At 35.1% G+C, this 26,193-nt stretch overlaps 1 protein-coding gene across 1 annotated transcript in view; it reads right to left on the bottom strand.

Moving 5' to 3' along the window:
• Oatp30B (Organic anion transporting polypeptide 30B) overlaps window positions 1-26,193 on the bottom strand; it is a 492,924-nt gene that overhangs the window by 14,266 nt on the left and 452,465 nt on the right. The window contains exons 7-16 of the mRNA XM_069822443.1: window positions 25,201-25,401; window positions 21,922-22,029; window positions 19,947-20,056; window positions 19,624-19,750; window positions 17,319-17,483; window positions 14,659-14,857; window positions 13,073-13,245; window positions 8,399-8,615; window positions 5,778-5,966; window positions 693-841 (exon numbers count right to left, since the gene is read on the bottom strand). Of these exons, the coding sequence (XP_069678544.1) occupies window positions 693-841; window positions 5,778-5,966; window positions 8,399-8,615; window positions 13,073-13,245; window positions 14,659-14,857; window positions 17,319-17,483; window positions 19,624-19,750; window positions 19,947-20,056; window positions 21,922-22,029; window positions 25,201-25,401 (1,638 nt within the window). The remainder of the gene's footprint in view (window positions 1-692; window positions 842-5,777; window positions 5,967-8,398; window positions 8,616-13,072; window positions 13,246-14,658; window positions 14,858-17,318; window positions 17,484-19,623; window positions 19,751-19,946; window positions 20,057-21,921; window positions 22,030-25,200; window positions 25,402-26,193) is intronic.

Genomic DNA, 26,193 nt, shown 5'->3' with positions numbered 1-26,193 from the left:
GGAAAAATTGGAAATAAAAAGAATAGGTTTCATTATTATTATTATTATTATTATTATTATTATTATTATTATATGTTGTTCTGAATTTATATACGGTTTTTTCGACAGTGAAACATTGGAATCATGACATTTCATATTAGGCTAAAAACGTACGATTTCAAATTCTCTTCGATTTTGGAACACAAAATTGTGAACACACAATATTTTATCACGAGCCGCCACTGATGTTAAATATAACAAAACTTTTATTACACTTTTCCTTCGATGAAGCATTGTTAAGCAGGAAAAAACTAGTATTTACCCAATGTTTGCAGCACTGCGGTAATGGCCCGACAGAAATGGCTGATCACTATACAAGCAGATAGGTAAAAATAATCTGAACAGTTAATGTCTTCAATCTTTTTTTTTGCAAATTAAATCGTTTAGTCATGAATTTAAACTGAATAATAGCGAAAATCGTTTAAATTAAATCTTGCAACGCAGCACACGTCGTGTGTTACCGAATGAATACAGCAGAAAGAGAGGGGAAGGTAAAGGATGTAGGCTGTGTTTGGTAGAGTTATTGCAGTAGCCGTGATAGAAACATATGTTTGTGTGTTGAGAAGTGTTTGTAGTGTTCTATGTTCTGTTTGCAATGTATTTTCACCCATTCACTTCATAATAAAATTGTAATGAACCAGTTTTAGACTTACATTTATCAAGGCTAATGATTGAGCCTACGAGGTCACCAACTGTCATTGTAGCCTGATCCTCCAGTTGGCGTCGTCGTCGCACCAACCACCAGTCCACGAGGAACAAGGCCAACGCAAGGATCTTGATGCCTGCACAGATCCCTACATATCTGTGTAACATAGAGCGCAAACAATTAGATATCCCAAAAACTCAAGAATCTCATGTCGCGTTTAATAACGTGGAAGATTCAATTCATACTGAATAAAAATGTATTAATGACCAAATTATGAGAAAAATTATGCTTCCTCCTGAGAAATTAATAAGCAAGTCAAGGGAATTCGACATGATCAAGATATGAAATGATAACAAAAGCTTAAAAATAAATATTTCGTATTATATTTCGTATTATATTAAAAATAAAAGTTTATACATGCAAACATTTCTCAAGAAAAAACACTAGTAATTGAGGACCGTTTTTGCAAAACTTGCTAACTGCAAAATTTGCAAAATTGAGATTTTGATGGATTCGTTAACATAAGGCAGGCCTCTACATGATGTTCAAAGCGTCTTAGTAATATTGATTTATTTCTCTTCATTGTAGTGTGTCAAAGTGTGATCGTTTTTTCAAAACTTGCTTTCTGCTATAAGTGAGAGATACAGAAAAACTTGCTTACTATAGTATTTTGTCTCTCCTGTAAAATTTAGATTTTTAGTTAGCAAGTTTTGCAAAAACGGTCCTCAATTGTAGTAATTCTGAAATTAAAATTAGAACATTTTAAATTATCATACTTGTCGGCATGAAAGACGCATCCCCTTTTTTTGTACACATTTTTGAGGGAAAAAAACTTTATCACTAAATATTATAATGAATTTAAGTTACAGTATTTCAAATATAAAGTAATACAGTACCTATGTAGGTCTACTTTAATCAAATACCTACTCTGACGGAAAGAATACCTACCTCTTAATCTTCTTCGTCAAAACCCAGAAATTCATCTCCAGAGCTACAGTAAATGAAGAGTCACTTGAAACTTCTTCTGAATCAACTCTGAGTCCTCATATGACGAATTTGGGTCAAGGAGGTTAAGTCAGTTTTGTGCAAATGGAGTTTTGTCCCCCATGTGAATACCTAAGTTAAATTCTATAAGTGAGTGTGCAAAAAAACAAAATAATACTAGTATTTGATGTGTTTTATTTGCGTAGAAAATTATTTGCAATAAGAATTCTACGTTTAATTTTCATTTATCTCAAAACTCATTTTTATGACTTATCTCCCTTACTTAATGGCTTTTAAGGAACCAGGAGGTTCATTGCCACCCTCACATAAGCCCGCCATTGGTCCCTATCCTGAGCAAGATTAATCCATTCTCTATCATCATATCCCACCTCCCTCAAATCCATTTTAATATTATCTTCCCATCTACGTCTCGGTCTCCCTAAAGGTCTTTTTCCCTCCGGCCTCCCAGCTAACACTCTATATGCATTTCTGGATTCGCCCATACGTGCTACATGCCCTTCCCATCTCAAACGTCTGGATTTAATGTTCCTAATTATGTCGGGTGAAGAATACAATGCATGCAGTTCTGTGTTGTGTAACTTTTTCCATTCTCCTGTAACTTCATCCCTCTTAGCCCCAAATATTTTCCTAAGCACCTTATTCTCAAACACCCTTAACCTATGTTCTTCTCGCAAAGTGAGAGTCCAAGTTTCACAACCATACAGAACAACCGGTAATATAACTGTTTTATAAATTCTAACTTTCAGATTTTTTGACAGCAGACTGGATGATAAAAGCTTCTCAATCGAATAATAACAGGCATTTCCCATATTTATTCTGTATTTAATTTCCTCCCGAGTATCTTTTATATTTGTTACTGTTGCTCCAAGATATTTGAGCTTCTCCACCTCTTCAAAAGATAAATTTCCAATTTTTATATTTCCATTTCGTACAATATTCTGGTCACGAGACATAATCATATACTTTATCTTTTCGGGATTTACTTCCAAACCTATCTTTTTACTTGATTCCAGTAAAATTCCCGTGTTTTCCGTAATCGTTTGTGGATTTTCTCCTAACATATTCACGTCATCCGCATAGACAAGCAGCTCATGTAACCCGTTCAGTTCCAAACCCTCTGTTATCCTGGACATCTAATTGTTCGTTGTTCCATCCAGTGCATTACTGTACTAATGCCAGACTTCTTGAATGATTTAATCACAGTCTCAGTTTTCACAGCATTCCATTCACAAACTCAGTATTGGCGTACAAGACACGTATTATTTTTCAGATTCATCTTCAAAGAAAAAAAAATGCGTCTTACATTGCGAGCAAATAAGGTAAATGTTCACATATTATGTGCACGCAAAATGAACATTCAATAATTTGCTTTCTATTATGTAAATCAGTAAAATTATATTCAATAATTTGCTGTTTGTTCTGTAAATCAATAAAATGTGTATTTGTGACAAAATAAATTATATTTGAATAAATCAACTACTGCTGTACCATCTGAGCACATTAAGATGATGGATCTCTAAAACTTCTACATTTTCGGTTCTATGAAAGTGAAATTTTTATCACACATTATAGGGTACAGGGTCATGCATCGTATAAATTTTCAATCTGATAATTCAATTAATTTTTAAGTTATCAATATAAATATTGCTATTAATTTTCATAATTCAAAGTCTTTTTTTTCCTTAAAAATATTTCTTTCTATTCCTAAAGACATGAGTAAGAAAACTGATAATCCGAAAGCAAGTTTTGAGAAAAAGATACAGTAGTAACTTTGTATCCATAGTTTCTTGTAGTTTCTAATTTCAGTTTTTTTTATAATTATTGCAATTTCAACATTTTAATTAGTGTAATATAAAGGATGTGTCAGTTGATTTATAACATATTCATGACCTTCTGTGCAAAATTTCAGGCCTTCTGAAGGAAAACTTTATTCACTAGAGTATTTTGAAATCAAAAATGTGCCAAAAATCAGAAAGATGAGAAGATGACTGCTAAATAACGACATCACAATATAAAGGGTCTCCACATGAAACCTTTACAATTACAGACATAACAAATTATTGAGACATGATATCTGGATGCGGTTTTCTGCATGTTAATCAGAAAATTTTATGGAAATTTTGTTGGATTGTTGAAATGCGTTTTTTGGTTGCAGGTAAGAATTTTGGTGAAATCTGAAATCTGAGAGTGAAAAAGATGTGGACACTTCAGGAGATGGCAAAATGTGTATCCTGGTTTATTGAGACACGATCAGATACATAGGTGCAACATCACGTCGGACCCAATATGGAAGAGAACTGTCATCACGGCCAACAATCCGGGAGTGGCACCGAAAATTTATGCAGACTGGGAATGTGCCGCGGCAAAAGGGCAATGTGCGGCAAAGCACAAATGTGGAGAACATTGAACGTGTGTAAGCAGCATTTGTCCCCGAAGGAATCCTTCCTCTTGGTGTCAATTTTAGCCAGCATGTCGACAGCGAATGCTGTGTGGCATGGACGGTTATTTGGCTGAAGAGATTGCACTAGTTGAACTTTGCACCATAAATTATTTATTTCATTTTTTGTATTAAAGTTAACTGATTGTTTTTGTATATGTTGTTGATTAAATTAGCATTTATATTAATAAAATAAAAACTAAAAAGAGTACAACCTCAGATTCTTGTAAAGGATTTTGTGGACAGTCGAATGTGGCAAGTTCAATTCCCTGGTGGCAGTGCAAATGGACTTACTAGGGCTCATTGATCATGTCTCGAAAAATCAGGATACACATTGTGCCATCTCCTGAGGTATCCACATCTCCTTCACTGTCAGGTTTCAGATTTCACCAAAATTCATATCTTCAACCAAAAAACGTACTTAAGCAATCCACTAAAATTCCCATAAAAACTTTGACAGTTTCTGATTACCATGCAGAAAACCGTATCCAGATATCATGTCTCAATAATTTGATATTTACATCTGAAGTTGTAAAGGTTTTATGTGGATATTCTGTAAATTCACCTTAAAATTACCAGCTCCATATTGTATGTCTTATTTGAACTGTTGTATCAGTGAAGCGAGGTGAGTCAGTGAAGTTATGGTTTCCAATGGCAGTGAATAGTTTCGATCAGTGTAATTTATAGTGTCAGTGAAATGTGTTCTAAAGTGTCAGTGACATGTGTTATGTAGTGTCAGTGAAACGTGTCCTAAAGTGTCAGTGAAATGTGTCATAGTGCCAGTGCAATGAGTGAGATGAGAGTAAAGTGAAAGATTAATTATCAGTACCAATGTGAAACTTATGTAGTGCCTATACATAATATATGTAGGTTGTAATGGAAAATAAGGTTCACTTATTAATTAGGTTCGGAAAGGAAAATATAAATTAGGCAAAGATATTCAAGACGAAATTGTCCAAAACATAATTAAATACTAAGTTGCCATCTTAAAAAAATTACCCATATGGTAAACACTCTACATAATTGTTTAATTAATTATATATATATATATATATATATATATATATATGTGATTGAAAATCTGTATTTTTATCTTAAATTTTTATCTATATATTTTTTCATATGCCCATTTATGTACAACCATTTTTGTAAATTGTGTGTTGTTCTATGTCTATAGGCTAGCCTTGGAAGATCAGATAGTAAAAATAAAAAAATAAATAAATAAAATATGTATTATTAATTGCATTTATTGTGTATCTTGTAATCATTGTGTATTAATTTCTGTTGTGTGTAATTAAGTTACCACTGCCCCTGGGTGTTTACCCACTTGCAGTGTAAATAAACACATACATATGTTGGGACTTAAGTAACATAGGGGTGAACAAACTACAGATAATGAAAAGTAAATGATTAAACAATTTTTTAGAATAATCAATAAAATGTTCATTTTTTAAGATTTTTCACTATTTTCACTGATCCATCGCCTTAAGAATAGCCACCAAAGAAATGAAAGCATTCTGTTGGCAACTAAGTTACTCCATTTTCTCTGTCGAGGAATTCCTTATATAGTGCAAAATATTATAAATGTTATGTATTAGATAAACTACATGAACTGAACAAATACACATAACAAAGTGCCACAAAACTCACTTATATCGGAACTGCTCAATGTCGTAGAGAAGACACCGTCCACCTTTCTCCCCACATGTGCTTTTCCACAAAAGGCATGTTGAATCAATTAAATTTCCAAACAATATTGGTGCAGGGATGTACCCAAACAGACGGAATATCACAAATTGCATCCCTAATGCAAATGAGCGCTCTTCTTCTCCCACAGACCTGAAGAAGAAAACATCAAATAACTGTCAGTAAGTGAATGCTTCAATTGAGCCGTTCAGAGCAGAAGTGATGTAAGTCAATTTTGACTTACACCACTTTTGCTCTGAACAGCTCATATAAACTAGGCTAATGATTCGGTCGTTATTATACAAATTTAAATGACATGAATATATATTTTGACTGTAAATGTATATACGAAGAACTGAGAGATTGAGAGAGAGAGAGAGAAACAAAGAGAAAGTAGAAATTGTATTTTGTATATTATTTATTTGAGCCGTTCAGAGCAAAAGTGGTGTAAGTCAAAATTTACTTACACCACTTCTGCTCTGAACAGCTCAATTGTTTACAGACGGCTGTGCTTACAGTGTTCAAATGCTTAAGGGTACTGGGTAGAGCTGGTAACAGTATTTTCGCTTATAAATATGAATATATAAAATATTTTTTTCTCTGTTTCTCTGTTTCTTTGCACCGTGTGATAAATAAATATTGGTGAGTTGTGAGGTGGCATTATTTTAACATAGGCATGACGGAAAGAAAAGTCTACTGAAAAAAAAAATTGCGATCGTTAACATGAAAATTTCTGATCCCATTGGGAATTGAACCCGGAACCTATGTAAATGACCTGTAAGGAGTCTGAAAATGACTACAGCATATTTACGTGGTAGGTCAGAAATTAAATCAGGTCTTTCCTAGTAAATTTTTTCAATGAGAATTTTTTAGAGACTGAAACCTTTTCTTTATTTATTTAATCTGACAGCATTAAGGCCATAAGGCCTTCCCTTCCATCCCACCAGATAGCATATATAAATACAAAAAAGAAATACAGACGCTGGTGAAAATAATACAAATTAAATTAAAGCCCTATAGAGGGTCAACAGGGTCAAAAGAACATTATAGAGCTCTCATCGAGCTAACACAAGAAAAAAAAAAAGAAAGAAAAACAGAGATAGCAATGATGATAGTGATAACTGATATAATAATAATAATAATAATAATAATAATAATAATATGTAGTACATTACATATTAATTGTCAATTTTACAACAGCATAGTTACAATATTTACTATATGTCATGGGTTAAGCCGAAGTTGCGCAACCTGACAGGTGTTCAACAAGCAATTCCATGAACTAGAATGTGGTTTTTTAATTTAAATTTGAATTTTGATATTGTCCGACAGTCTCTGACATGGTCAGGGAGAGAGTTCCAGAGGCGTGGAATAGATATGCTGAAAGATGATGATTAGAAGGATGTTCTGTGCAGAGGAATCGAGAGAAGGTATTTAATATTTGGACATTATAATTATTTTTAATAACTTGTTTTATTGAATAATATGAAAAATTATAGTTTTATTTTTGTTCAACTTTAGTGCCTTTCTTTGCTAGAATGTCAGCTCTCTTATTTCCGCTTATACTACAATGTGCGCGAATCCACTGAAGAACTAAGATTTTATAAAATCTTTGGATTTGTTTAATGATTGAATGAATTTCTTTAATTTTTTTAATTTTTGGTTGATTTGTTGATACTATTGATTGTACTGTATTGTGGCTCTAGAGTCACTTAATATGACTATGTTGTTGCAACATTGAATCCAAAGAAATACATTTTGAACGGATGTATAAATAGCTTCAACTTCTGCATCAAAATATGTGATATTTTTCTTATAGAAGAAAAAGAATTCACAAGTACCACCTGCTCCAGTTACTTCCTCAGAATCCATGAGAGAGCCATCTGTGTGTGTGTGTCTATATATATATATATATATATATATATATATATATATATATATATGTCCAATTACCAATTACTTAATGGATACCGGTATGGAGTATGTAGAGTTTGTAATGTTAGAATTTTTGCTTCCTGAGGAGAAATATCTTTATACATCTTGATTACACAACTTTTAACACTATACCACTTCGGAATATATAGTTTCACGTGTTAAATATTAGGTTACGGTACCTTCTTGACTAGTTTCATAACCTAATATGTAACACGTGAAAGCAATAAACTATATATTCCGAAGAAATATCTTTATTGTTAAAGATTGTAATTGTAGGTTGTATTGTATATCTACACAATCAATCAGGTTATTAATAGATAACTATTCCTAGAGTTTCTTTCAATTTTAGGACTTCTTGCATTAAACTTTTCTGGATTTACAATTTTCATATTTGTTCCATTTTTCATAATCTGGAAGTCTTGTTAATTTTTCATAAGTCAATAGGCTTTGAGATATTAAAACACAGGAGTTTTGTATGATTCTTTTTACGAACAAAAGAAATCAGATTATCTCTTAGCAACGACTGAATAAAGAAATCATTTACTGCAAGACAACGAGCTAAATGCGCGCTGTTTTACACAGCATTTGAAAATATAACATCAGTTCAACGTTTTCGCCATGAATATGGAGTTCAGAAAGCTCTGAATTACCTGAGCACTATCATTAATAATGGCATCTGCGTTACTGCAACAATGAAGGTCATGAAGAACAGCAATATGAGGAATGGGAAGATGGTTCTACAGGGGGAGTTACACGGACCAGCCGTAGCCACCGGGACCACCGTCACTTCGGCAAACTCTGCTGTAGCTGCCGCGGCAGATGGACCACTACTGCCACTTGCAAGCAAGCTGAAGTTGCCATGAATACCTAGCACAGACACACATAGTGACAAATTAGATACAAAGAAATACCTTAAACTAAATAATTGATTAAATGGCGATCTTACTCGTGTTAATTATGTAAGCCGTTTCGGTGCTATTCGACACCATCCTCAGAGCCTACTAGATCTCGGCGTCATCTCAACTTCGCTGCCTGTTGTGTGGGTGCGTTCGTGTGATGAAGAGTTGTGTCAAATAGTGTGTGTGTTGAGAATTTGTCTGTGTGTCTGTATATTTCATATTGTTCTAGTGTGTTGAGTTATTGGTTTTTGGGTTGTATGTGTAGGATTTCCATGTCTGTATTTATGTTATTGTATGTGTGGTTAGCATTAGTTATGTGTTCGGCGTATATAGATGTATTGTGTCCTCTGGTTATTGCTGCAATGTGTTCTTTGTATCGAGTTTGGAATGATCTGCCTGTCTGTCCAATGTAGAAATTGTCGCAACTATTGCATGTGAGTTTGTATATGCCTGTGTGTTGTTTGTGTGTTGAGATGTCTTTGTAATGTGTATGCTATGTTGTATTTCTGTTTTCTGAATGAGGATGCGATCTTGTGTGTGTTTTTGTTTTTGTATGTTAATATTACCGGTTGTTCTGTATGGTTGTGAAACTTGGACTCTCACTCTGAGAGAGGAACATAGGTTCAGGGTGTTTGAGAATAAGGTGCTAAGGAAAATATTTGGGGCTAAGCGGGATGAAGTTACAGGAGAATGGAGAAAGTTACACAACACAGAACTGCACGCATTGTATTCTTCACCTGACATAATTAGGAACATAAAATCGAGACGTTTGAGATGGGCAGGGCATGTAGCACGTATGGGCGGATCCAGAAATGCATATAGAGTGTTAGTTGGGAGACCGGAGGGAAAAAGACCTTTAGGGAGGCCGAGACGTAGATGGGAGGATAATATTAAAATGGATTTGAGGGAGGTGGGGTATGATGATAGAGACTGGATTAATCTTGCACAGGATAGGGACCGATGGCGGGCTTATGTGAGGGCGGCAATGAACCTTCGGGTTCCTTAAAAGCCATTTGTAAGTAAGTAAGTAAGTATGATGTATTTCTTGTGTTCTTGTGTTTGTGTTGTGTTTTTGTGTTTGTTGAGTTTTTGTTTTGTCTTCCTTATGATGTTGTCTATTATGTTTGGGTTGTAACCATTTTCTTGTGCTATGTATTTGATTGTGTTCACTTCTTCATTGTAGTGTTGTTGGCTCATGGGTATAATTAACATAATTAACACGAGTAAGATCGCCATTTAATCAATTATTTATATACAAGTGTTAAAATTAGTGTACGAAAGATTCAACATGGATTAAACAAAATACTTGTCCGAAGACAGGCCTGAATCACTTATGAGGCAACTAGGCCAGGAGATAATGGGGTAGGGTGGCCAGTTCCTTTCCCCCTCCATTGTATACATCGCTAACTACAAGGTGGCGCACGAAATGTTGAACCGTTTGATTTTGTGGCTATACTATTAAAGCAACGTATGTATTTCAAACTCCGCTCATAAATGCAGTGGTCCCTGGAGAGTCCGCTAGAGCTCAGCACAGATTATGGTTCCTGCACAACACCTGGTTCTCTGACGAGGCGTATTTCCATGTGAATGTGAAGTTTTGGGCTAGAGGACGTTCAACAAATCTCCCTCTTTTTCTCTCTCGTACAGAAATACATGCTTACATCAATAAAACTACGTAACAGTGTCAACAGAAACTTTTTATATGAAGATATTGTTATGAAATGTAAACTCTAATTATTTTATTTTATTTCGTCTTTAAGTTTACACATTAAACCAGGATTACTATTCTTTTTTCTGCATTGTTGTTCAGTATGTTATTCATATTGTGAATTTTATTTAGTAACAACAATGTAATTTATTCGTCACAACAATAATTCCTTTCTACAATTCACCTTAAACGCTCTCGTCAACAATTGGATCTTCACTCAACACAGTATTCGTTATAGCACTCCACCGACGACAATGACAATTTACTTGGACTATTACGCACAACAATGAACTGTTAATCTTAACTAATATTTACAAAGCACTATTTACAAATCAGAACTACCAGTTCTCAGTTCACAGTTCTTCTATCTCAGTCACTCGAGTTCACGGTATCTCGAACTACAGACCTTCAGGGACAGTTCACTGTACTCGAACTCGGGTCCCTCCAACTGCGGTCCACTGCACTCGAACTCAGGTCCCTCCAACTGCGGTCCACTGCACTCGAACTCAGGCCTTCGGATGCTGACGCAGATGCGGACGCACACTCGAGTCGAACTCCGGTTGGCTTGACTGGCTTGCTTGCTCTGGCTTACTCACTGACTGAATAACTGAAAACTCTGAAACTGCTGTTGTTCCTTCGCGACCGTAATTTATAACCACAGCGACGTAGCCTCGAAAATTCGCGAGTCTTCCACTTCGACGGATTTCTGGAATAGTCGGAAAGGTCGTTCCACATTCACTGCGTTAAGTAGCAGCTGCGCGCGCAGCCTCCCCTCGCATGTAGGCCCCTTTCCCCGTGAAGCCCGCGCGCCATCCCAAAGTGCTCCGCGCGATCTTCTCTCTTGCGGGACGCTGGTCGTGAGTTCGAATCTCACGTCGCTGTCACAATATTTCTCCAAGTGGCGGCCTGAACATCTGCAGACTTCTAACACATGAGTACAGGCTGTTACAAAAGACACATTACAGTGCTTTCATTCCTCAAATGAGGTATAGAAATTCTTATACATTTAGAAATTTAAAATAAATATTATAGTCCAGACATATGATCTGAAGACATTAATTCATCAATTTAACACAGACACTTAATGATAAGCAAAAACAAAAAAGATCTTTTGAATTCAATATTTTCTAACGTTAACAGAAAAAGAAAAGAGATCAGACAAGTTTGGGGGGGGGGGCCAGTGGTCCCTCATAACTCCGCCTATGTCTCAGCATCATCAATGTGGTCAAATTTGGCCACCTCATTAATCCTTGCGATTATTTTCTTTGGGGATTCTTAAAGGACACGTCTTCTGTCAGCATCCTAGAGATCTGGTGGAACTCAGAGCCCATGTTGTGGAAGTGTGCAACACAATCGATGAAGATCTGTGTTGGAGAGTATTGCAGAACGTGAACATTCGTCTTGAAGAGCTACTGCAGCAAAACGGTGGCCACATTGAACAAGTTCTTCATTAACATCAATTCTTCATGAGTTTGTGATTCTAAATTTTTGTAATTCGTTATGTTTTGTGTCATAGCATTCAGATAAATTGAAATATAAATTGTTCAACATTTCGTGCGCCATCCTGTAGCTACATATTACACTAATCAGACTTCAGATCAGCGGCGGTTCCTCTATATGAGCACAGGAGCACGTGAACACCTTAAAAACCAACAATAATCATAAGTATTACTATATTAATATTATTACTGGTGGATCTATTACTTTCCAATGAGCAATGACGTTCCTACATTTTTCGTCTCGAGAGAATGTCTCGTTCCTGTGTCGTGTGTCTTTAAATCTCCATTGGACAGGTTGACAGCAACTCGCACAATTTTTCTCTAGCAGGGTGGAATAGCCTGAGGCGAGAATATTTTCTGGTTTGGTACAATGGTTACAATAGTTCTGGCTCGCACAGGTCTTAACGTGCTAATGACAGAGAAACAGAGATGCTCCATCTCCCTTGGGTCTGGCATCGTGTACCTTTCTCCCTCATGCCTCGTTTTCTCTCTTTACTCTTTCTTTTCGAAATACCGTTATGCGTGGGGGTTGATTTTGTTGTCTTTTGTTCAGCAAAGTAAGGAAAATACAAGCTGCATTGGTGCTTATTGAAAGTTGAAACAGTAACACTTGAAGTTTGGAGACGGACGTGTGTGAAATTGTGTGTTAAATTAAAAGAGGATTAAAAGATTCTTCTGTAACACCAGGACAGAAGACTGATTAAGTACATTGGCTATGTTGGCAGTGGAAAAAAACTTGTTAACAACATTAGGACTTCAATAATAGAGTTATTGATAAGTTTGCGTCTCTCAAAACTAGGCGCATGGAGTTTCTCTACAAATAAATCCAGATCTTCAACACCACCTACAACAGCAGTGAAGGTGAGTCCCATTAATTAATTTTACTCTACTCTTGTTTAATGGTTTTAATTTTGGTTTATATGCGTAGATTTGGTGCATGCATATTATAACTCGTTTGTCTCTGATGTGTGACTCACTATACGAGAATATATCAGTGTGTTCATCACTCGTTTTTTTTTTGTGAACACCCATATAAGAAAGGCACGAGCCGCCACTGCTTCAGATGCATAAAAACAATTGTTCTTCCTCTGACACATATCGTCAAGTGAGATGTACTGCCTGATAATAGATGTACATATCAGCCAGAACCTCAGTCAGAGTATAAGCTAAGTATGTGGCACTTGGAAAAAATGTTTAGAAGTAGCGGTGCGTACTTACAGGCACAGTTGGTGTAATTAGACCTCGAAGAGAAAGCTGTGCAACCAGCATGACATGGACTGAAGTACGTCAACCCATTGTTTCCACACACCGGCTCCACATCTGTCATGCGACACTCACATCCGAAGTTGCAAGCAGCTGTCAGATTCACTTGGAATGGTTCTGGTTTAGAACTGCAACACAAACAAACATTCAATTACTCGTCATTCTTCAATACACTCTTTTAACACTTATATTTTTTAATTGATTATTTTACGATGCTTTATCAACTGCTAAGGTTATCTAGTGTCTGAATTTGATGAAGGTGATAATACCAGAGAAGTGAATCCAGGGTCCAATGCCGAAAGTTACCCAGCATTGCTCTTAATGGGTTGAAGAAAACCCCCGGAAAAACTTCAACCAGGTAACTTGCCCTAACCAGGATTTGAACCTGGGCCCTCTCGTTTCACGGTCAGGCATTCTAACCACTGCTCTACAGCACAGAGAACAAGGTGCCGGTGCAGGTGTTACATGCTGTCTCTTCTCACTTTATAGATCTCTTGGATATGGAACAACAAGTTTTGATGATGAAATCATTGCAATAAGGGAAAGTCTCAGGAATCTTCTATGCCACATCAATAAATTTAGGAATGCAGTTATATTGTCAGACTCCAAAGCTGCTATTCTATCAATCGTCTCTAAACACACACCTTCATCTCAAACAGCAGAAATAACTAAAATGCTCTCTCAATTAATATCACTCAATAAAAGAATTGTATTCCAATGGATACCATCCCATTGTAGAATCCTGGGAAACGAGAATGCGGATGCTTTAGCAAAGAAGGGCAGCACTGCTACTTACAGACCTGTTACTAAATCTACGTATTACTCTGTGAAGAGATTTATTAAATCTACATACTTAGACTTCAACAAGCAAAATTTGATAACTCAATCCCAAGGGAAAAAATGGAACTCTCTGCATCAAAATCCACAGTTAATTCCCGATTTACCACGAAAATCGTCTGTAGCTGCATTTAGATTGGCAACAGGCCATGATTGTTTGGCCAAACACCTGCATAGAATTGGAATATATCAGTCCCCTAACTGCCCATTGTGCAACTCAAACCAAGAAATGGATTCGGAACACCTCAAAATCTGTGCTTCAGTGGCTGGACATGATAATATCTTTGAAAAATATTGGAGTGCAAGAGGTCAAATGACTTTATTGTCAAACGCCTGGCATTAGAAAACAACAACAACACTTATATATAATCACTGATGAACTATTAAATTACTTTAATTAAATAAATAAGGGCTGCACTGTCTTAACATTTTAATTCATGGTGTTATTTCAACTGATTGACTAATTTCGATGTTATTTGCACCATCTTCTGAATCCTAGTGAGTTTCAGCGCTGTCCTCTGGTTTCGTGTTATGGTTGGGTGCATTCATGATTGTATCGAAAAGAGTATGTGTTCCATTGAATTTCAGAACACACATCCTTTTTTTCTTTCCCCTCTCGAATGTAATTTATATTTCTTACAATTGTTCCAAGATATTTTAAAGTGCATGTTTGGTATCCCTGTTCTACACAACATGGTACCAACCTATTGAAGTATGGAATAGTAGTGCCGGCCATCTTCACGTTGTCACAGCCAAGGAAGAAGAGAAGACCATAGCAAGCGAGGCAGATGGTGTTTGAGATAAGCACGAACTGCACTGCTCCTTTAGGCCTGAGTTCCAGCCGCTTCAACAGGCAGCCACCCATGAAAATTCCGATGCATGCCCCAGGTATTGCAATTGAACCTAGAAAACCATCACACAACTTTTATTATGACATTTTAGGTCAGGGTCGCCCAGACTACGGTCCATGGGCTACATACGGCCCACTATGGCTTTTTATGTGGCCCGGCTTTGTTCTTGTAAAACTAAAAATTGTACACTAAATTACTAATGATTTTAGTGATTTGTTTCTTGTAGGAGAATGTTGCAGCGTGTCTCGACACTGAAGGGTTAATTAATTCTTATTATTGTTATATTACACGGAACTACAGTAAGGTCCGAACGCTCTTGTCACCCACTCCCCTTGTTTGTATGTTTATGTGCATCCATTTTCAACATGTCATAGCAGATGTGTATCAATGATTGATATTTTACTGTTCTCCAACCAGGAGATCAACCGTGAAAGGAATGTGCTTACTATTGCCTCATCTATTGGAACGAAGTAGATAAATAATATTACCGTTATAACGTCTGTTTAAAAACCATGCGCTCTCCTCCATATGTTATTTCCTATATGGAGAGATTAAAAGACCAGGAGATTAACTGTGATCTAATTTTATAACTAGGGTAGTATAAACATGTATGTATCAATGTTATTGTTTGTGCTGTGACAGCGAGCCAATAGAGATATGAGTACCCACGTGTGTGACCTTATGACATCTTATGACATCAACATTCATTCACAGCATTACCCCTCTTCGTCTTATCCGGCAGAGACTTTCTCGTGGTTGGAGCACAGTACGTTCCATCTTATTTAGTGATCCAGAACATCAGTATGGCACCATCACTGTCGCTGCACAAAATGATGCGGCGCCATGTCCTGTCTGAAATTTGCCGCAGCAAAGGCAGTGTGATTTCCTTTGGGGAATAATTAAGCAGCATGTCTCGAAACATCGATACCAGACAATTGAAGATTTGAAGCAAGCTGTTAGGGAGACATTCAGGGAAATGCTGCGGTTTCAGAAGATAGTTACCAATCTGTTTGGAGAATTTTAAGGAAACCTGGATTTCATTAATTTAAATATCAGTTATATCAGCATCTCTATGAGAAGGATAATGGAAAATGCCTTGACTTTTGTAATTGGTTATTAGAACATCACAATGACGATGATAATTTTCATTATTAATTAAACAAAAGACTATCACTTCAAATCTGGACATGTTATACATCTTTGGACTCAGAATTTAGAGAGGAGCAAAAATATGTACTAATATACAGAGTGTTCCATTTGAAATAACAAAATTAGGGTAATTTTAAACCGAAAATGGTATTTAAATAATACTTGCCAATATTTGTGTATTTTTTATCACTTAAACACTTTCCCAAGTGTCATGTAAATGGTAGCATAACACTATAATAGTACATTATGCAACGAGCCTATAATGGTAGTAATTAAGACGCGAGTATGTTTATGAAACGAGCACAAGCGAGTTCATAATTTTCATACGAGCTTCTTAATTACCATTATAGTCAAGTTTCATACGACTTTTTATGCTCGACCATATTTCTAACTTAGTCCAGCCTCATGGTCTAGTGGTCAGAGCTTCTGGCTATAGTTCATGAGGTCCCGGTTAGAGCACAGGAATTTTTCCTTAAAGGGGATTATTCCTGTGTTCGTCCATGATCTGGAATTTAGGTTAAGTTTAGATTTAAGACCTCTCCTGGCACCACATTATCATAATCATCCTATCACATCATCGGGGTAATGTAACTCCGCCTTCCAGGCGCCCCAACCTCAGAAGTGGGTTACAACTAAGCCACGGCCAGGAGAGAAGACCAGAAATGTCGAAAAGACAACCTGGTGGCATTGGATAAAAAAAAAAATATATATATATATTTCTAACTTGAAATTATTCATAAGTATTCATGTTATTTTTATCTGACTGAGGAGCGGAACTGACCTTGTGCAATACCTCGTAAATTGTGAGATGTGCGCAAACGCGAAAGTATTGATTTTTTCCGAGAAACAAATGTCGACATTGACCTTGATATAATCTAGAGAGTAAAATAAACATTAATCTTGATATAACCTTGAAATTGAATTAGACATTGAAAAACGAGAAGACAAATTGAATTTATTTGAATATTATTTACAATTAACGCTAATTATTACAGTAACAGAACATAACCTTCTGCGACAGTATTGGATTTCCACCTCCGTGACGTTTTGCTAGTTGTCTTTCGATTGCATATCCGAGAATAATCGATACTTGCGCTTTCATATTGCTACAATGGTATTTTATGATTGGTGGAACACCTGAACTTTAATGAGGTCCATTAAAGGGCTGCTACCAGGTGTATAATTACTATATTTCGGCATGGTTGAGCATAAAATATATTTTGGGTCTACCAGAATCCAGTTACACCCGGTATATGGAATGTTGAGATCGAGTACATTTTTTATTTCATATTAGATAGATGCATAAGTTCGTAGCATTTTTGTTTTCCACGGGAGAGGGCCTAGAGCTAAAAATGGCGACTTACCTGTGAATACACTCGCCTGACTCTTGCCCAGGCTGAACTGCGTCTCCAAGTATTTCGGCAGGAACACAACAAAGCCGGACACGATGATGAGTTCCATGCAGGCTCCAAGGCACGTAACCACATACACGGAATTGCACACCAACCGCCACATTGAGCGAGGGATATCTGCACAACAAATGCTCAAAGTATAGTTTACTGCAGTTGTAAAAAATACTGGTATGTCATAACTTATTTCCTCAGGTCAGTTATTTATTCTATGCTGGTACAGCACTAACTTCACAAAAAGGCAGAACTTGCAAAAGGAACTCTTTCCTCGGAAACCTGTTAAAATGTTACTTACACAGCCCTTTATGAGCAGACCATGTTGTAGCAGTTGCGTAGGTTTGGCGGCTTATACTGCGGTATTTACTTGAAATTTTGTTGTCACTGTAAACTACACCTTTTCCAGTTGTATTTCAGAAAATATCAATTGTATTTCAGATTTGTCATTTGTATTTCAGATTAATCAATTCAATTTCAGATAGTATCAATTGTATTTCAGAAAACATCAATTGTATTTCAGATTAGTCAATTCATTTTCAGATAGTATCAATTGTATTTCAGATTTGTCAACTGTATTCCAGAAACTATCATTTGTATTTCAGAAGTTACGGTTGGCACCTTATTCTCCAATGTTAAATCCAATCGAGATCATTTGGTGTACAGTGAAGACGTACGTAAAAATCCATCTTGGAATTCCTGACGTCATAGCTCCTGGTGTTGTAGGCTAATTTACCTAGGTGTAAAGAGTAAAATTGATGAAGCAACACACGCAATATTGTTGGTGGTGACTGTCTCGTTCAGTACAACACAGTACAATTCATCAAGCTGCGGCTTTAGCTATGGTGAATATGCCTGTTGGACGCTAAAATTCAAGAAAGTTGAGGATTATTTAAATCCATTTTAGGTCTACATTTGTTATTTTGTGAAATAAAAGTGACTATGTAATCTTAAATGCATTGCTTATTTTCTGAAATACATTTGATACCATCTGAAATACAATTGACAAATCTGAAATACATTTGACAAATCTGAAATAAACTGATACTATCTGAAACTGAATTGACTAATCTGAAATACAATTGATATTTTCTGAAATACAACTGGAAAAGGTGTAGATGGTGTTGGCTCTTTGCCTAGTGCTAGAGAAGATGGCATAAGGAGGGCTCTGGTAGTTTAAAGAATTTTTTAAGCAGTCTCAAATCAGAGTATAAAATTTCTTCCTTTGCTTATTGTTCTTGAATATATTTTCTCTTTCGGGTGATATTAAAAAACTAAGGGGTATCATTTTAAAATCTTCTCGATGATGTAACTTGTACCAGTACAACAGTAGCATGTAAGAGGGCCTTAGACTAGAAAGATTTAGCTTAAATGTAGTTCTGTTTATAAGTATGCATAAGGGTGTAATTATTTGTCTTATTTGAACTGTTGTATCAGTGAAGCGAGGTGAGTCAGTGAAGTTAAGGTTTTACAGTGCAGTGAATAGTTCCGATCAGTGATAATTCATAGCATCAATGAATTGTGTTCTATAGTGTCAGTGAAATGTGTTATAGAGTGTCAGTGAAATGTGTCCTAAAGTGTCAGTGAAATGCGTCATAGTGCCACTACAGTGAGTGAGATGAGAGTAAAGAGAAAGACTACTGAAACTTATGTAGGGTCTATACATATGTAGGTTGTATTGTAAAATTAGGTTATTTTATGTTTCATTATTAATTGTAATTTTTGTGTTAAATTGTATTGTGTATTCTTATTGTATTGTGTATGTATTGTATTGTGTATTGCATAATTGTATTGTGTATTGAATTGTAATTTTATTGTGTATTGTTTATATTGTGTATACCACTGCCACAGGTGCTTGCCCACTTGCAGTGTAGATAAATACATACATACATACATACATACATACATATATACATACATACATACATACATACATACATACATACATACATACATACATACATACAACAGTCGAAAAATATTTTGTTTACATAAAAATATTCCTTTCTAATTACAAGGTTTGATGTGTCAGAATTTTATGTGCAAAATCCCCTAATTAAGTTTTAATTACAATTATGACTTACTTTTGAAAAACCCATTGAATTAACGTTATGATTTTTTTCTTATGTCTGCATTCAGAGCTCATCTCAAATTGTGCAAGATTTTATTTTTCTTAATATCTCTAAGAAAATATTTTTACAATTTCGCTTTACAGAGAGTGAAAACTAATTTTTATAATCTAGTTTAACGAACAGTTACTTATTACCTTTAATATCTTTACCATAACCTGAATCGTTAGTCTGGCCTTGTGCTGCAGCGTTGTCTGTTGATTTTGTGGGACGAACTTGCTCAGGACGAGACTTTTCCATCAGTCGAATCTTTTCTTTCTCTCTCTGCAAGAAAGTAAACGTGCACAGAACTTAACTTGTTCACAGCAGCAACTTTTAGAAATGAGTTCAGCGTAGCTAATTTATTTAGACTGAATAAAATGAAATTTGAAAAATTGGCACTTAGCACATTTCAATTGTTAATAAAAAAAATAACTAAGACAATAAGTTTTAACCTATCGCAACCAAACAACATTCTTACCTGTAATGTCTTAGGGAAGGCAAAGAAAGGAATGGCAACCAATATGAGCAGAAACCCGCAGAGTAAGAAACCTCCCCACCACATTCCAACCCACCTTCTGTCACCAGGATCTGAAACAAGTTCGTTTAACACTTGAAATTTACTCGTTTTTTACGTAACCACCATTAATCACTTCATTTTCTGTATACACCATGTCCAGGCTAGAGGTATCAAGAAATAATAATTGTTCACCATTTATGAACAGAAGGATATTTTATTTTTATATGTTTGACACAGGGTGCAGAAACTCTCCAAGATTTTATTTTTATAACAACAATGCTAGAAATCTATACAGCAAAGCAAGAAAATTGAAGAAAACAAAAAAGATACGATTTATTATTGCGATTTATGTCAAGAAATAATTGTTCACCATTTATTAACAGAGAGACATTTTATAATTATATGTTTTACACAGGATGCAGAAACTCTCGAAGATTTTATTTTTATAACAACAATGCTAGAAATCTATACAGCAAACAAGAAAATTGAAGAAAACAAAAAAGATACGATTTATTATTGCGATTTATATCACAAATTACTGATAGTTAACATTAATCATTGTAATTGAATGTAAAATGTGTACACCACAGCAAAAAGTGAAGTGCGTGCTTTGGCTTGCTGAATTTAAATCTGTTACCAGAGTTCGATGCTGATTTTGTCTAGAATTCAACATAGATCTACCTACGTCGAAATCAATTTCGCAGAGGGATAGAACTCTTAAAGAGACAGGATCCTCGATTCCACAAACAGGCAAACATCTCGAGAAAAAAATAACCAAAGAAACGGTCGATTGTATACAAACTGCATTCAACCGGAGTCCAAGGAAGTCCATTAGACAGTCTAGTCATCAGTTACAGATTCCCAAAGCAACTGTTCATGACGTTCTTCATAAATGACTCAAACTATAGATTCTTCACCGCATTCAACCTAATGATAGAAGATTAAGACAAAATTTTGCGACTGAAATTCTGCAACGCATTGATGAATACCCTACACATCTTAAGGAAGTGTTATTCAGTGATGAAGTTACATTCCATCTCTACGATAAAGTTAACCACCATAACTGTCGCATATGGGGGTCGAGAACCCTCGTGCTGTTGTGGAACATCAAAGTGACACGGAAAAAATTAATGTTTGGATGGAATTAATGCACAATGCAATTATTGGTCCATTCTTCTTCTTGGAGAAAACCGTGACTGGGCACGGTTACTTTGATATGCTAGTAAATTTCGCTGTGCCCCAAATCCCCCTTGGATCAACATTTCAACAAGACTGTGTTCCCACCACATTATTACCATGATGTTACCAGTTTCCTTCATAGAAATTTTCCTCGTTGTTGGATTGGAAAAGGCAGACCCAAAGCATGGCCATTAAGCTCTCCTGATCTGACTCCATTGGATTTCTTCGGCTGGGGTTTCATCAAGGACTTTGTGTATCAACAACATCTAATCCAAAGTTTACAATTGAGACAACATATCAGGTTAGCAATTGACCGCATAACATCTGAAATGTTGCAAAACAGTCAGAGGGAATTGAAATATCGTTTGGACATTTGCAGAGCAATAAGAGGTGCTCATATTGTGATATACTAAACTGGATGTAATACTTGGAGAGTTTATATAACATTAAAATAAATTTTCAGTTAGTTACTCTCATGGGTAAGTCAGATTTTTCTTTTATTTCTTGATACCTGTAGCCCTGACATGGTGTATTTATACCGACATTAGGAGCACTACTAAGAAAATAAATAAACACATATTCGACGTAAACATACATGTAAATAAATGAATAAACAATGGACAAATGGTCAAATGGATAAGTAAATAAACAAGTAAATAAATAAATACATAAATAAATAAATAAATAAATAAATAAATATGGAGATAAATGATTACATGACTAGTATGAGTGAATTTTAATTCGATATTCTTCTTACCAATGGTGACAATGGAACTAGAGAAAGAGTCCATATGGAATGATAACAGATAAGCACCAAGAAGAAACCCAAGAACTGGACCAAAAGCTGCCATACTATACATACAACCTGAAACAGAATGCAGAAAATAAATTCGTGCTAATCACAACAAATATTACAGTGGTATTTTACTTTGACTATAAAATAGTATTAAAAACTTTGAGAAAATAAATTTCATGATTTTACCATAAATACCTACAAAACAAACTCATTTGAGAGATTAAATAACCAAATAAATTTCTATAGATACGAACTGAAAAATAATTTTCTAAAATTTTGAAATTTCGAATTAAAAAAATTCTGAAATTTTGAATTTTTTAAATTTTGAAATTTTGAATTTAAATTTTTAAAATTTTTAAATTTTAAACGCTGAAACTTTGAATTTCAGAAAGTTAAGAATTTTTATTTTTAAATGTTATCAAAATTTGAAATTTTGAATTTTTAAAATTTTGGAATTTTGAATTTTTATGATTTTCGAATTTTGAATTTTTAAAATGAAATTTTGAAATTTTAAAATTGAGAAAATTTGAATTTTAAATATGTATTTTCGAAATTTGAAATTTTTTAATTTTGAATATTACAAATTTTTAAATTTTGAAAATTAGACTTTTAGGAACTACACTTACGTCATCCTCACTATACCTCTAGCTGCTGTATGTATCACATTCATCTTCACAGTATCAGAAATGGAACTTTCGGCCCTGATCACATAATTATGTTATGAAATGGCAACACATAGAACAGAATAACCACCAGGATCTCCACTGTCGAAAATTAATTTTTTGGTAACAACTGCTAGATGGAAGTACAGCTACAAGCTGTTACCCCATGCAATTCCATCAGGGTTATAACGTCTTTCTTATGCTCAAATACAATGCATATTTTATACAATAAAGTTTTCTTCGATAAAAAAAAAAAGTGATTTCTTATCCAGTTCGCTATATTACAGCATACATCATTAGGTTGATCAACCTCTTATAGGTGATCAGGACTTGCAGTCAACAGATCTGTGAAGTCAGAACATTGATTGGCAATGACTGTCATGTCACTTTTCAATAAAATTCTCGGAAAATTACTTTGGTTTATTTAAAAAAATAATATTCGTATTAATTATAGGCCTAATGATTGTTGTGAAAATTGGACACGGAATTACGAATGAAAAATGGGCAAAAGACAGGAAACACAAACTCACGATGGCCATTTTCGTCAGCAGCTTCCCACCATATAATATATCGTATTATGATATGATATTATCATAGTATAAAACTCCAGTAATATCTAATCGTTATGCTGTATTGTACATAATGTTTATGTTCTGCACAGTTAGTGTTATATGTGTTACCGAAATATGACAAAAACCAGTTTCAACTAGTAAAAACTAGTTTTAAAAATGTAGATAGATGTTGTTGTTATCTAATGCCGGGCTTTGGCAACGAAGCCATTAGCGTTCTTGCTCTCCAATATTTCTCTGTGGTGGATCCATCGGGCAGAACTTCACAGGTTATGAGATGATCTTCAGTCATTTCTTCTTCTTTGTTGCATAGAGGGCAATTTGGATTTGTGTAAATTCCTATTTTATTCAAGTGTTTGGCCAAATAATCATGTTCTGTAAGCAGTCTGAATTTTGCTACTGCAGATTTACGTGGGATTTCTGGAATAATTTCTGTTTTTTTTTTATTAAAATGCTCCATTTTTTATTTTTGGCTTTGGTACACAGTGCTTGGTTTTGCTTGATTTTATATTTATTTTTAATTAGTCTTTTGATGGATGTAAAAGGTAGGCTTGTATTTGTATTCTGAATTAAATTGGATCCTTTTTTGGCAAGAAAGTCAGCAGTTTCATTTCCAGCAATTCCGTAATGTGCAGGTATCCACTGCAATTGAATTCTTTTCTGTAGTTTTTGAAGTTGTTGGATCATTTTGTGACATGTAGATAGATAGAAAGTGAATTTTCGTAAGATCTAGAGTCACTGACAGGTTAGGTTTGGTTTGTTTAGGGTATTTTTTAGGCTTTTACCAAACCAAACCTAACCTGTCATTGATTTTAAGATCTTACGAAAACTCGCTATCTCCCAACATTTGATTAAACTAGTTTTTACTAGTTAAAACTGGTTTTGACGGATTTCGGGTTTTAACGGTAACATAAATGCATTAAATATGAGATCTGCTTTGTATAAATGTCAGTGATGTGACAAAATCTGGATCATTTAAACATACAACATGCTTGCATTTTATTGTTCTCTTAAATCAAAAGATTGTAGTATTGTATACTACATTAATACGGAATTAAACATTAGCCTATTTCTTCTTCTATCTCACTGAATAGTTACTTTTTTTTCTTTCCTATTACCAGTATCCAAAGTTGAAAAACTTATTTTACCATGGGGTACATTGGGGTTATAGTTGGTAACTAATAATTACTCTTTGAAAATATAATCATAATCATAATCAAAGAAGAATTCGAACAGAATTACCTACCAAAAGTGCCAATGGTGTGACTTTCCTGATTTTTTTTTCACATTATGGCATTACAAATAAATTTAAAATTCTTGAAAATTCATTTGCAGTTAATGGATACATACCACCACAAATATTAGTCTAGATCCTTCAAGGTAAATTAGTGTACTCCAACCAGGAGAAAGTCTCAGGGGAATGAGACGCAGCGGGGTAATGCTATGAATGAATGTTGATGTCATAAGGTCACACACGTGGGTACAGACATCTCCATTGGCTAACTCTCAAAGCACAAACGATAACACTGATACAGACATATTGATACTACCCTAGTTACAAAATTAAATCACGGTTAGTCTCCTGGTCTTTTAATCTCTTCATACAGGAAATAACATATGGAGGAGAGCGCATGATTTTTAAACTGACGTTATAACGGTAATATTATCTATCTACTTCACTCCAATAGATGACGCAATAGTAAGCACATTCCTTTCACGGTTAATCTCCTGGTTGGAGAACTGTAAGTTTGATTTGAGAACCATTTTTAGGTTATGTGTAAATATTTTGGACACTTTCTCATGGACAAGCCCATATACGCAAAAATTCAAACATTCTTATCCGAACAATGTGATGAAATACCGTACGCCAAAACTATGAACTGCATTGGATTCAGTGTGCTAAAATTAGAAAAGAACATGTAGGCTACTTTCATTCCAACTACAGACAAAAAAGTTTAAATTTGTTTTCTAGTGTTATTGGAGAATATAGGAAGTGCCGTGATACTGACCAATATAGAGAGAAGCACTCTCTGGGCGGACGTGATCATCTATGTACGTGGTGCCGAGTGTGAAGAGTGGCGACCCTCCACACCCCAGCAGGAGCTGAGCTAACAGGAACAACATAACAGGTCCTGCTGTGGAAGGGGAGCCCTGGATACAGTTGTCTCCACGGAGGTTGTTGTGAGGTGCAAGTGGAGGAGATGAAAGACCTGTAACAATACCAATACATTCCTGCTAAATGGCAACACCTGTCCAAATAATATTGACACGCATTTTTATAAACTTGGTGTTCTAAAACCATAACTGTTAATATAATTATTTATTTACTGTGCCACCTTTGCTTATCTTAAAAGTTAATAATTTACATTAACGTTTTCGATACATGTGTATCATCTTCAGATGTAGAGTGTTAGATAAACATTTATGATGAAAACCTTGCCTTATGGTATGGGACTTATTATGATTTTCGGATCTTGCTAAAGTGAATTGCTCTAACTTAACCTAATTTGGTCTATAATACACATGTTACATTAAGTTAAAATCATTTGCAGTCCATATAGTACAATTTAAAGATTTAAAGTTATTTAAAAGTGATATAAAACTATAAATAATCAGAGGAATATAAAAAACGTTGTAGTTATTCTCTTGGAATAGTTTCTACTGGAAGCAGTTTCAACCAAAATTCAATTAAAACAACACCAGCCAATTTTCAATTCAATTTATTAATATTTACGCATATTGTTACAGACACGCAAGGCTGTATTAAACTCATGGACTCGACAACATCCATGTTGTACCAATAACGTCAAACCACCGACACATAGCAGCATAGCAACATATATCTATGATTTTCACATCAATCTAGTGACCAAAATCGAATGAAATGCTTTAATAATACACATCGTTAATAATTATAGACATGTTAGTGATATAAACAGTACTCCGTTTCAGTTCGTTGTTAAAATCAAGATCAACAGAAGCAGCCCCATCTAACGATGTTA

Source organism: Periplaneta americana, chromosome 3 (genome assembly GCF_040183065.1).
Source record: "Periplaneta americana isolate PAMFEO1 chromosome 3, P.americana_PAMFEO1_priV1, whole genome shotgun sequence".
In the NCBI taxonomy this organism is placed as follows: domain Eukaryota; kingdom Metazoa; phylum Arthropoda; class Insecta; order Blattodea; family Blattidae; genus Periplaneta; species Periplaneta americana.
Note: the sequence above shows the minus strand (reverse complement) of the source record. Positions and strands in the feature narration are given on the sequence as shown.